We start from the raw sequence: 13,155 nt of genomic DNA on the forward strand, positions 1-13,155 counted from the left end.
AGAGCAGCTGGGGTGCTGCTGGGTTGCTCCAGTAGCGCGGCTCCTCGGCGCTACTGGACCAACCCAGCAGCACCCAAGCTGCTCTGCCCCAGGCGTCCTGATTCAGCCGCTGCTGAAACTGACCAGCAGTGGCTGAATCAGGACGCCTGGGGCAGAGCAGCTGGGGTGCTGCCGGGTTGGTCCAGTAGCGCCCAGAGCGGCGCTACGGGACCAACCGGCAGCGCCCCAGCTGCTGTACCATAGGCGTCCGGAGCAAAGCCGCGGAGCATGGGGGCAGCAGGACAGCCCAGACGTGCCGTGGCTATCCTGCTGCCCTCAGGCTCCGCGGCTTTGCTCTGCTTTGCTCCCCGTCTCCCTGGTCTGCAGACCAGGGGGATGGGGAGCAAAGCCGCGGAACACGCGGACAGCCCAAACGCGTCTGGGCTGTCCGCTGCCCGCGTGCTCCGCCGCTTTGCTTCCTCTCCCTGGTCTGCTGGAGACCAGGGAGACGGCCCCGTTCGTAACTGCGGATCCGACATAAGTCGGATCCGCGTAACTCAGGGACTGCCTGTAGTTAAACCATTATTTCAAGTCTCTGGGGTATATGGTAAGAAACCATGTCACTAGTGAACTTTCCTTCCCTCCATTCCAACACACACAGACACTTATACAAAGAATGAGGGGGAAAACATGCACGGGACATGATTCTCTTTGCCAAAAACTGCCGCCGTACTCTGCCAAGACTCAGAAGTAGGAGGCTTTCTACGAGATAATTCTGTCCCTCGCACGCTCGTGTTTCAGAACCGTTACTCATGACATTCAACATTAAGAATGTGGAGAGGGAGTAAGGAGGGGGAGGGTGTCAGATTGTTTTTACACACACATGCACACACCACACACACAACTTCAGATCGTTAAGATTTCACTAGGCACAAAAGTAACTAGAACAACCTGCAAGGAAGACAGAAAAGCAGGGCAATATACTGACCTAGTTCGGCGTCCCTCTTAACTTCATAACATTAGTAGCACAGCATATGTTCTGCTGATAGCACATGGGTTGAACAACATCTTGCAGGATGGGGACTAGGGATGTAAAATCCTGTTTAACAGGTTAACTGGTTAAGCGTATTGTAACCGGTTAACTAATTAAAGAGGGAGCCGAGAGGAGGGGAACTGCTCCAGGCTGCTCTTGAGCTGGAGTGGCCAACCCGGACACTGAGACCCACCCCCCCGCCAGACAAAGGTTGATCCGGCCGTGCCAGAGCAGAGAGGGGCTGTCCTCATCAGGCCCCACGGGGCTGGAGCAGCCTCCTGCCCGCAGTGGGTGGGGAGCTACTCCAGCCCCCACCAGTTAACCAGAAGCAGTAAGCGTCACCTGTTACAGGTGATACTTTTACCAGTTAACCTTTGACATCCCCAATGTGGACCACTGTTCCCTTTGTGACAGGACTGTTTAGAGACAGTCTCCAGAGCGGGATGATGTGGAAACAGGAACCTCATTCTCACGCACGGCTCATCTTCAACCACTCAGGGCCTGTACTCCCCAGAAAGGCTCCTGGCAGCTTTCCATTGGAGGGGCAGTGGAAAGTAGCACAGTGGTTCATGAGAGGCTTCTGACAGGTGAAGTGGCTTTGATGGAGCAAATCCACTTCCACAACTGCCCAGCCACACCTACTAGACAATTTCCAGCTGCCCACTTGAAGACTGTAACTCAGATTCTAAGATTAGCTCCTAATCATCACCGATATAGTCACTCAGCAACTGCTGGGCAGAGTTGTATTTGAAAGGGTTTAAATATTAAGCCCTCGCTCTAGTCCCATCAGACGCTGATATGCTAGGTCTAGCTATCTAGGACTCAGGTTTAAGTCTGTGACCGCGTTACAATTTAGACATCGTTATGTGACCAGAAAATTAATTAATGAAGGGCAGAACCCCACAGACCACTAGCTTCAATGCTGCTCTGACTTAGTGAAGCAGGTAAAAAAAACAAAAAAACAACAAAAAAAAAAAAACCCCATACACCTTGGAGAAGAGAAGGAAAAAAGTGACACTACCTGCTTTAAGATGCTTTTTATGAGACATTTTCTATTGTCCTTGGAATAAGTTCATGAATGGCTTGTACTACTGAGCAACTCTATCACAAATGATCCAAGACAGCTGCTTCACCTTTTTGGAAAGTCATGTAGGGCATAAGTCCTCAAACAAACACTTTTAATTTTCTATCCAACAGAACCAAAACTGATGTCTAATAGGATGTTAAATTTAATTGACTAGCCGATTAGTCAATAAGCGGGGGGAGCCACAGCAGGGTACCCCACTGTGGCTCTGCCTTTTAAATGTATTGAGAGCAGGCAGGATCTTAATACATTTAACAAGCAGAGGTGCAGTGTTTGAGACTAGGCACGAGCTGGCAATCAGATGATTCCTGGTTTGCACCTAGTCCCCCTTACCTGCCCCCCACGGAGACGGTGCTGGGGGGAACAAGCTTTTAAGAGGCAGTGGGTGGGGAGAGAATTGAATAGTACAGGGACTAGTCCCAAATATCCCTAATGTCTAATATGCAAAAAACACTTTCCCTGTCTTTTCCAAGGCCCATACTTCACTGATTTCAATATTCTTATTTTGATGTCTGATTTGTGACACGCAGGTTTGAAGAGGTTTTCAATGAAACCCAATTCTGCCAATATTAGTATTAGACTGGTCTTAATGCCCATTCAAAGAGTTTTAAAGGCACTCAGCACAATGCAGGATCTAGCGCTAACGCAGACAATTTTTCCTTTATAAAAAAGGGGAAAGAATCAAATTCATCAGTAGAAATTAGATCAGCTACTTTATGCATTTGTTTATGAATCCACTAGGGAGGTTAAATTTCAATTAATCAGCTAATCGAGTAGTCGATGGAACTTCCATCGACTACTCGATTAGTCAATAAGGGGTGGAGTAGGGTGCTCACTATCCCAGCTGTGCCTCTGCCTTTTAAATGTAGGCCCCGTTTGCCCAGGGTTCCCCGCTGCACCGGCTCTGCCTATCAAATGCAGCAAGATCCCCACTAGGCTCTTGCTACATTTCAAAGGCAGAGGCACAGCAGTCAGACTAGTGTGAGCGGGGACTGCTTCAGTCCCTGCTTGCACCATTCCCACTGCCCCTCTGCCTTCCCTGTCATCCCCCTACCCGTGGAGATGTTGCTGGGGGGAACCAGTTCTTACTCTCACCCCCCCCCCCTTGCTGCTTCTGTATCAGAGGCAGCAAGAGGGGAGGAAGTGACTAATCGCTTACATCCCTAGAATCCACATTTTTATTATTTGTCTGTGGCGTGATAATAAACCTTGGATGGCCCAGTAATGGGCTGAACACTAAATATAAAAAATCTGTATTTGTACCCATATTCAGTTATTGTACTGTGATATATCCCAGGCTGTACTGAATACAAGATTTTCTCTCATGGTGACTAGTGAGAGTTCCAGATATGGAAATGTCTGTAATGCACCAAATGGAACTGCTACATTATCTTCTCCATAGAGCCATAATGGTATGTAATCATTAACAGAAACTACTCATTTTGCAACAGGATGCATGTGGAAAGCTGTGTGAAAGAAATACAAAGCCAACAGACTTATTCCCAGTTCCTCCCGATTTTGTCTTATTTATATGACAAGCTTGACTTTCCATCCAATTAAATTCAAAATAGCGTAGGTAGTTTTAGAGAAGCATTTTAAGGTGACAAGGCAGTATTCCAGTTGACAATAAAAGGTTGGATCCAACATTCATCTCTGTAATGTCCATAAGAATTAATCGAGAGAGGGAAAGTACAAAGGAGTTTTCATATTTAAAGAGATAATGTTTCATGAGTTAGCACATTAACTTCATTTCCAGATACATGATCTCTTCTCATGCTGGAATGAAAATGTTTTGGATCCCAACTTTCTGATACATCCATTGAATTAGACTTATTCCAATTTCCCTCATATCCATGCACATACTCACATTTTGGGCTAGACCATGGGAACCACTTTGATCAAGGCGTATTAGAGAAGTTTCACTATCCTACCAAGCACTCTGACCCTATTGAATGCCATTTCTGCATCTACTTATTGGTCAATTATAATATAAGCTATCATCCGAGCTTGAAGTAAGAGTTAAGTATTTTATAGTGCTGTTGATCATACGTGTCTCTCTCATGAGCCCTGGCTGCTCACTGTAAGAAAACAGGAAGAGGGTTACTAAGTTTAATGGCTAGTGCTTTAGCAAAGAACTTGCTTTCTCCGCCTAGCAAGGATCAAGGACAAAATTCTCCACATTTATTAACAGAACTGGATGCCTCTGAGCTATACTCGCTGCACCAAATTCAGCTCTGGAATGAGCAGGCGCAGCTTCTACTGAAGCCATTTGTTACCAGGTAGATCCTGACAGTGCTGGAGACAATCAAAAATGTAAATCAGCCGCTGATTCACCCTAGCATGGTGCTTGCACAGCACAAGACTGCTAAACCTCCTACCTGCCTCGCCTTGCACAGACACGCTGACCCTCACTTCCATTCCTCATCTCCATTTAAGTCAGGGATGGGCAACCATGAACAGTGAGTGGTCCTCTTTCACCTCAGAGGGCTGCAGCAACCCACTTGGGTTCCACCTGTGGCCCTGCAACCCCCCCAGCTGCCCCCCGCCCCTACGTACCTTTAGTACACTGGAGTCCTACACTTCCTTGCTCCTCCCCCTTCCCTCCCCACTCTTCCCCCTTCCTCCTAAAGCTGGAATGCCATGAACAGCTGTTCACAGCATTCCAGCTCTTGGAGGGAGGGGATGGACAGAGTGCGAATCAGGTGACTTGCGTGTCTGAATGTGCAGGGAGGGAGTGGGAGGAGCAGGGAAGTGGGAGGCTCCAGTGCCCCATGGTGGTAGAGACACGTGGGGGAGGGGGCGCAGCCAGGGAGTTCAAGGGCCGCAGGTGGTGGCCCAGTGGGCCGCATGTGGCCCACAGGCAGAGTTAAGTGCTTTGGAGGTGAGTGATGGAATCATGGCCAAGTTCCTAAGATGTGTCTAATAGAAAGCAAATCAGGAAGTGACCATTATACAGAAGAAACCCTTCCTTACCTCGGCACACTCCACTCCGGCACACTCTCCCTTCTGACACGTGACTTGTCCTCCATCACATGTGCAGAATTCACAGCGACTCCTGTGCCATATCTCATTGTGATACCTGACGGTGCCTTCGTATAAGCAGCTTCCTTTGGAAGAAACACACTCCTCGCAACAGCTCCCAGGACGCTGCACTTTGCTCTGATCCTAGCAAACATCAGAAACTCAGTGAGTGCTAAGCCATCCTTCAGCCCGTTACGAAAGGGGCAAGTGGGACATGCCGCCTGATCTCAAGGCTGGGAACTTGTGAATTACCTTCTCACAAGGACGTGGGTCACAGGCCTGTTTAAGACACCTTGCTTCCCCTCTGTCACACACACACGTAGTGCAGGAATTTTTCTTCCACTGCTCACCATGCTGCCCAGAAAGAAGATAGACAGTTACATACATACATAATATAAATATATAAAGTAATAAAGCAAAAACCCTCACATAGACACATTCTCTCCTGGAGTGTGTATTTCCCCTAAAGTGTAATGGGTTCCCTGTATGTACATGTGTCCAAGTAGGGAGAGGTTTTTATTTAAAAAACAACATCAAAAGAAACAGTACATCCTACTCCAGGATGTACAAAGGGAAGAAGAAAGTTCCACATCCATACCACAGTGTATACTCCTCATCACAAAGTTGGCCAAATGGTCGGTCACCTTTCTGAGAGTGCTTATAATAAATTTTGAGGACCTGACTGAACAATACACTAAATGCATCCCAAGTTGAGATCACTGGATACAATGACACTCAGTGACATCTGTTTTCCCACTTAAAAGAATAATGATGTGTGAACAGTTAAGTACATTATCTAATTTAGCCCGTGAACCTGGTTGCAGCTTGCACGCAAATTCCTTTATATTTCTAATCCCTTTCAACTTTTAGCTTCCCAGTAAGGGGGGAAAACAGCCATTGTACTAGGGATGTAAAAGAGTAGTCGATTAGTCGACTACCCAAATAAGCCTAGGCTTATCAGGTAGTTGAGTCGACTACTCACATTCCCCTCCCCCTTACTGCCTCTATATCAGGGACATCAAGTGGGAGTGTGAAGCAGGAGCCGGTACTTGGGAGAGCCGGCTTAAAACCCGGTTCCCCCCAGCGCCGTCTCCATGGTGCAGGAGGGTGAAGGGAAGGCAGAGCCACAACAGTCCAGACCCGGCGTGAGCTGGGCTCCTGCTACATTTAAACTGAAGAGCCGCTGCAGCCCCTTATCAACTAATTGTGGTCTCGATACAAATTGTATCAAGTATACAATTATTCATTTACTCCCTACTTAACATCTTTACATTGTACTAAGTCACTAATGCTGGCAGAATGTCCAAAGTTACGGAAGAAAAAAATAGAGATGTGCCAGAACTCATGCCTGGTCGGTTTTTGGTATGGTTCATCGAAGGTTACCTCATACACTTTTCCAGACACAGAGCAGGGTTTCGGAATACACTCTGGGCAACATTTTCCAGGAGACACAGCTACGGTTTCATCCTAAAGATTTAAAAACAAACAACCCCCCCCCCCCACACACACACACTTTATTTAGGGAATCAACATGACCAGAATAACTATTTGAAAATTAAATATACAGCCCAGCAGCCTGTACCTGGAACTCTTGTGACAGATATGTATACCTATGTGCCACCTAAGCCATGAATTAGGGTAAGAATTTTGGGGTCCGCTTTGCATTCTGCTATAAAAGTAGAAGGCCAAGCACAAATATAATACCTCATCTTCTTTGGGACTCTTGAAACAGACAGTGCTGGAACCATGGATAAAGAGAAGCAGTATGGTCAACTGGATTAGGCAAAAGACTAGAAATTAGAAGATATCAACAGTCTAGAGGTGGCTCTGCTACTGATTGATTTTGTGACCTTGGATAAAGCACTTAATTTCTCTGCCCCAGAAGCTGTCTACACAAAAGCTTGCACTGGCATAGTTCAATTGGCGTGGTGACACTGAGACGTATTTCAGATTAAGAGCAGGTCATTTTTATTTAGTTTAAACTTGTTGCTATTTGACTTAATCTAAAGTGAAATAAGCCTGGTCTTTTTAACCGGCAAGAGTGTTCACACAGCCTTTTGCAATCAGTCTAAGATCTGGTCTGCACTAAGAAATTAAGTCAATTTAACTATGTCACTCAGGGACGGTGTTCCTGTAAGCTGAGAGCTTGGGCAGCCACTCAGAGAGAGTGAAATGTATACCCAGCTGATTAGCAGGGCACCCACAGTCGGCAGCATATTTCTGCTGGTAGTGCACATCCACACCTGTTTCAGTGCACATAAGAATTTATTCTGCACAAGGATGGAAAAAATTAGCGGGAATATCAGTTAGGTTTTTCACACCCCTGAGCAGCCTAGCAAAGTCAACATAAACTCCAGTGTAGACAGTGCTAAATCAATGGAAAAATTCTTCCATCAACCTACCTACCGCTTCTCACGGAGGTGGCTTAACTATGCTGCCAGGAGAACCCCCTTCCATTGGCATAGATGGCATCTACACAGAAGTGCAGCATTTAAGTGCAGCCATATCCTAAAAATCACGGTTAGTGAAAACCTGCACAATTCTGCATTTTGAGTAAATCATCGCTATCCCATCTGTGCCCTGGAGATAATGATATTTACACCAGTATCTACGTCCTCTGACCATGAACAGAGCTATAGAAATGTTAAGTAGTGTTAGGGCCACCCCTGCTTCGTGAGATAGCTTGTAAGTCACAAACTTCCCAAGGGGGAACAGGACTTTCATAGACTTATAGGACAGGAAGGGCCCGTGAGAGGTCATCTAGTCCTGTCCCCCGCATTCCTGGTAAGACTAAGTATTATTTAGACCATCCCTGACAGTTAGGACTCTCTAACCTGCTCTTAAAAAGCACCAATAATGGAGATTCCATAACCTTCCTGAGCAATTTATTCCACTGCTTAATCACTCTGATGGTCAGGACGTTTTTCAGGGATGGGCTGGAGGGCCAGAAACCTCCTGGAAAAGTTCGTGGTTCTAATTCATGGATTTAGCCAGGGAAATTCTAACAAATGATCCTTCTTTCTCTGCCTTGGGTTTTAAGGACTGCCTCTTCTGCTCAGGGGCTCTCTCTAGAGACAAGCAAACTGAGGGAGGTGAAACTTCCAAACCCTCTCTTAATGGTCCACCAGAAGCTCCCAGCTGGCTGGTCAGGTCTTGGAAGTTTTCACATGCATGATGAAAGGATCCTGTGCCCCCACATTTCTCTTCTCCCCTGGCTCTTTGATGGTACTCACTATACAGAACTTGGGGAACTAAAAGAACCCTTTGATTACTCATACTGACAAGTACCTTAACCCACAGGTAGCTCCACTGCAAGGAAGACAGTGGTACTACTTCAGTTGAGTGGAGCGGCAGGATCTAGCCCTAAGAGAGGTTTGAAGAAAATACCGACAAAAATGGCAGACACTTCCTAAACTCTCTGTGTGCGGTGAGGCAGGAGAAAGACGAGAGAGAGGAGTCAGAGCGTGGCTAAGAGGGCTCCCTCTTGCTTGCATTCTGACTGACTTAGCACATGAAAGAAGCTACTAGTTCCTTTGTGCTGTGGAAAGCGTAGACCTGGAAATAAATACACACACAAAGCACTGAAAAAAGTATAGGTCTAGTAAGCCGTGTGGGATCCTTGCCATTACTGCTAATGCACTTTTCATTAGAGCCCCTTGTTAGGAAATCTATGGAAGCCTATCACAATTAGCTAAGGGGGCTTTTTGGTACATTAACTTGGATGCTTCTGGCTGATTAGTTTCAGACACGTCATGGCAACAATGTTCTCATTCCAGTTTCTATTAATTAAGTTTTAATGATTAACTGATTAAACATCAGTGCACTCAATCAAGGCATAACTGCAGGACATTTAAGAGGAAAAATTCTAAACATTTAGAATTTTTTCATTAATTCGTTCTAATGAGCACCACTTAATCTCCTAATATTAATTACACATCTTAGCACAATGCACAAAGTGATTAGTATTCAGAGAAACAGCTGGGCTTTTCTCTGAAAAACATGAGCCAATGTTAATTACACAAACACCTGGTCCCATAATACATAGATGGGTGAGCATTAAAAGGAAAAAGCTTTATGACAGGCATAAGCACCGACTTCCCCTCTAGCCGGGGAATGCTCAACCTCCTCCCCGACCCGTTCCGCCCCAGGTCCTGTCCTCACTCCATCCTTTTCCCCAAGACCCCGCCCCAGCTCTTCCTGTCACAGCTCTGTCCCCACCCCACCACTTTTCTAGCCCATCCCCAAGCCCCCAGCCCGCCTCTTCCATGCCTTCTTTCCCAAGTGCACTGTGTCCCCATTCTTCCCCCAACCACACCGAGCTTACAAATCAGCTGTTCACGGTGCTCCAGAGGCGCTGGGAGGCCAGAAGAGGAAACTTGGCACCAGTAGGTGCTCTGTAATTTTTCCCCAGGGAGGTCCAGCCTCAGAGCACCCACAGAAACAGTGCCTATGATGATGGGTGCTTTATTTTCCCAGTTCTAAAATGGGAAGCTGCTTCATCACATCTCACACAGCAAGGGAGGCAAAATTCTGGATCTGCGACCGGAACGTGCTTGACGGGGAGACAAAAATCAGGAAAACGACAGCCTCTCGAGAAGTACAGTAAAGCAGAACAACGCGAACACCCAAGAAGGTGATTTCTTATTTTGCAGATGATTCACCACCACATGTGGCTGCACATGAGCATTGTTGGGATGGCTAGGAAGTGTGACACAATGCAAAGAAAAGAATCCAGCCAGATCTCTCGCTCTGTCATTGGCCTTTTTGTCTGTCCTCTACCAAAGAATACAATGTATCAATATATAAAGTACTAAGTATGCTTCTGATCTTCTGCATTACCCAGCATTCTGAAATTTTATTAGTTAATGGTCGTGCAGTGTTTCGAAGGTGAAAATTATTGCATGGATGCTAGAAAATAATGACTACTATTGTAAGCAAAGAACAGGAAGCCACAAGGGTTCTCATTCTACTGACTCAATGGGTGAATTTCAACGAGGTCTCTCCTTAGCATTGCGGGGCCCCTAGACTTTTGCTGTATTCAGTAGACAACATGGCCAGTTTTAGGGAGTAATCAGGTAGAGCTTGCTGAAACTTCTAATTTGAAACATTTTTGGACAAAGTGGCTTTTTTGTCAAGAAGGAAATGATGGTTGGAAACGTCCATTTTCAACTAAATTTTGGGAAGGTTCTTGTCAACAACAACAAAATCATTAAATTTTAACAAAAGCTCACTAAGCTTTTAAAGAAACATTTAAATCAGGGCTACTCAACTTTGGAAGCCCCAGGGGTCACAATGATACTCACAGCACACACCACGGGCCGCAACTTAAATGTGGTTGCATGTCCATGCAAATATATATGCAAATAGCTTCTTTCATACTGACGGGCGTGAATACAAGGACGAAGGCAAGACTATACAGCATGCAGGCCCTGTTTAAGTCAGTTCTGCTGATATTAATAAAATGCAATATTTACTCAATTTCCACCCATACAACAGCACTTTTAATGAGCAACAAGAGTCCAGGAACATAACTACTAAAACCCATTTCAACAGAAGACCATTATGGAGCATGTTCCCAGTGGAGGCTATATTTAAAGGACCCTACCCGTGGGCTGCGTGATGAGCCCTGTGTAAACCCAACTCACACTGCGGGCCACAAACAAACGGGCTGCAGGCTGCGTGTTGAGTAGCCCTGGTTTAAATACAACTTTTTTGCTGTTTTCAAAATTGTTTACAGACTCAAAAACTCCTAATTTCCTGACCCACGCTACAGAATGTTCTGTATTATAAAACGAAAAGCTCGACGAATATTTACAATCAGTTAGTCTGTAAGTAAATGGACAAGGTAGGAGGTTTGAAGGGGAGGCATTGATTTGTTTTGTGCAGCACACACTTCTTACATGATTATTAAAAGCCCTTTTTCCAAATGATTTTTCCTTCAGTAAACTATTAGCCTTCCAGCAAATAACGTTCTTTGGAGAAATGCAAATTTCCCACAGAAAGGAAAAGCTGATGAAGTGCACAGAACATTAAGACGACAATTTTTACCTGGCTGCACCACACAGATGGACATTCGACTGTGAAGCACTGAGTCGCCCCATTCCTGCAGACGCACTTGGCACACCGGCTGGGGTGCCATTCCTCAGCATCCCGAAATATCTGGCCATCAAAGGAGCAGGACTCTGAGAGACAATTAAGACCATCAGAAGAGTGGAAGTTAATCATCAGAACAGTGAAGGTCTGGAATAGCTTTCCAAGAAGAGCAGTTTTCTGTCCTAACACAGAGCCCTCTCCATCTAGTGACACACCACCAGCCACTAGAGATATTTGCTGCTAGCATTCGCCTGTTAGCTACATGTAGTCATAGGCAGTCTCATCATATCATCCCCTCCATGAACTTATCAAGCTCATACTTGAAGCCAGTTAGGTTTGGGAGCTGACAGATTGTGCTACACTGCCCCTGCCCCCAGCGCAAACTCTAAACTCCCATTGGCTGAGATTGTGCAAAGCCTCCCCCCGACACCTGTGTGCACAGAGCCACAGAGAGCAGCTAGCCACTTTGAGCAGCATGGAACTGCTCCCTGCTGTAGGGGCCACGGGCCAGATTAAAAGGCTTGGCAGCCCAGATCCGGATCTTGCCTGCCCTGGCCTAACTGATCACCATATGGGGAAAATTTCTTCCTACCCCAAATAAGTCAGATTGGCAGAGACCCTGTGGAATGGAGTTTACCTTCCTTCGCAGCATGGGGCCCAGGTCACTTGTCGTTTGAAACTAGTGTAAATGGTGAAATCTCTGAAACCTGAAGTCTTTAAATCATGAATTGAGAACTTCAGAACTCAGGCAAAAATCATGGATCTATGACAGGAGTGAGTGGGTGGGCGAGGTTCTGTGGCCAGCAAAGTGCAGAAGTTCAGACTGTCTACACTGGCCGCTTGAATTTGCACAAGAACACTGATGATCTAATGTAAGATTGTCAGTGTCCTTGCGCAAATACTATGATGCTCCCGCTCAGGGATAAGCCCTCTTGCGCAAATGCTTTACCAGTGTAGACATGTAAAAACTGTTTTGCGCAAAAAAGCCCCGATGGCGAAAATGGCGACAGGGGCTTTCTTGCGCAAAACTGCGTCTAGATTGGCACGGACGCTTTTCCGCAAAAAGTGCTTTTGCGCAAAAGCATCCGTGCCAATCTAGACGCTCTTTTCCGCAAATGCTTTTAACGGAAAAACTTTTCCGTTAAAAGCATTTGCGGAAAATCATGCCAGTCTAGATGCAGCCACTATGTTTTCCCCGCATTAAATCCAATAATTTGTGTCTGGCTAAAGCCTGTCTTCCACAAAGGTATACAGTCTTGACCAGTATTTCCTGTAAGTTATGTGCTTGTGTTGCCACTCAGTGGAGAATCAAGTGCTGTCCAACTGAGTAGCAGAGCAGCCATCCCTAGGTTTTGTTTCTGGTAGTGGTGCACATTCACACATGCCTCGGTGCACATAAAATTATTCCACACATGGATGAAAAAAATTAAAGGGATCATTGGTCTTTACTTTGAGACATAAAGAGTGGTGAGAATCCATCACTTTCCCAGATAGTTTGTTCTACTGGTTAATCACCGTTACTGTTTAAAATCTGAATCTGATTTCTAATTTGAATTTGTCTGGCTTTATACTCCAGCCATTGCTTCCTGTTATATTTTTATTCACTAAACTACAGAGCCCTGGAATACCCATTACTTTCTCCCAGTGAAGGTACTTACAACCTGTATTCAAGTCACTTTCAATCTTCTTGTTAATCAGCTAAACAAATTGAGACCTTTAAGTATCTCATTTTCTCCAACCCATGAATCATTTCTGTGTCTCTTTTCTGCATCCTCCCCAATTTTTCAAAATTCTTTTTTAAAATGTCGACATACTACTGGATACAGTATTCCAGCAGAGGTGTCACCAATGCCATATATGGAGGTAAAATCACCTCTCTTTTCCTGCTCACTGCTCTCATTCATACAACTGCGCATCACATTCACCTTTTTAACCACAGTATCAC

General features: G+C 45.6%; 1 protein-coding gene across 2 annotated transcripts in view; it reads right to left on the minus strand.

Annotated features, from left to right (window-relative positions):
• FRAS1 (Fraser extracellular matrix complex subunit 1) overlaps positions 1 to 13,155 on the minus strand; it is a 294,040-nt gene that overhangs the window by 170,351 nt on the left and 110,534 nt on the right. For both annotated transcript variants that reach the window (XM_075929458.2, XM_014578940.4), the window contains exons 6-9: positions 11,166 to 11,299; positions 6,501 to 6,584; positions 5,370 to 5,471; positions 5,070 to 5,261 (exon numbers count right to left, since the gene is read on the minus strand). In XM_075929458.2, the coding sequence (XP_075785573.2) occupies positions 5,070 to 5,261; positions 5,370 to 5,471; positions 6,501 to 6,584; positions 11,166 to 11,299 (512 nt within the window). The remainder of the gene's footprint in view (positions 1 to 5,069; positions 5,262 to 5,369; positions 5,472 to 6,500; positions 6,585 to 11,165; positions 11,300 to 13,155) is intronic.

Source organism: Pelodiscus sinensis, chromosome 4, assembly GCF_052426305.1.
Source record: "Pelodiscus sinensis isolate ZL-2025 chromosome 4, ASM5242630v1, whole genome shotgun sequence".
Taxonomy (NCBI): Eukaryota; Metazoa; Chordata; order Testudines; family Trionychidae; genus Pelodiscus; species Pelodiscus sinensis.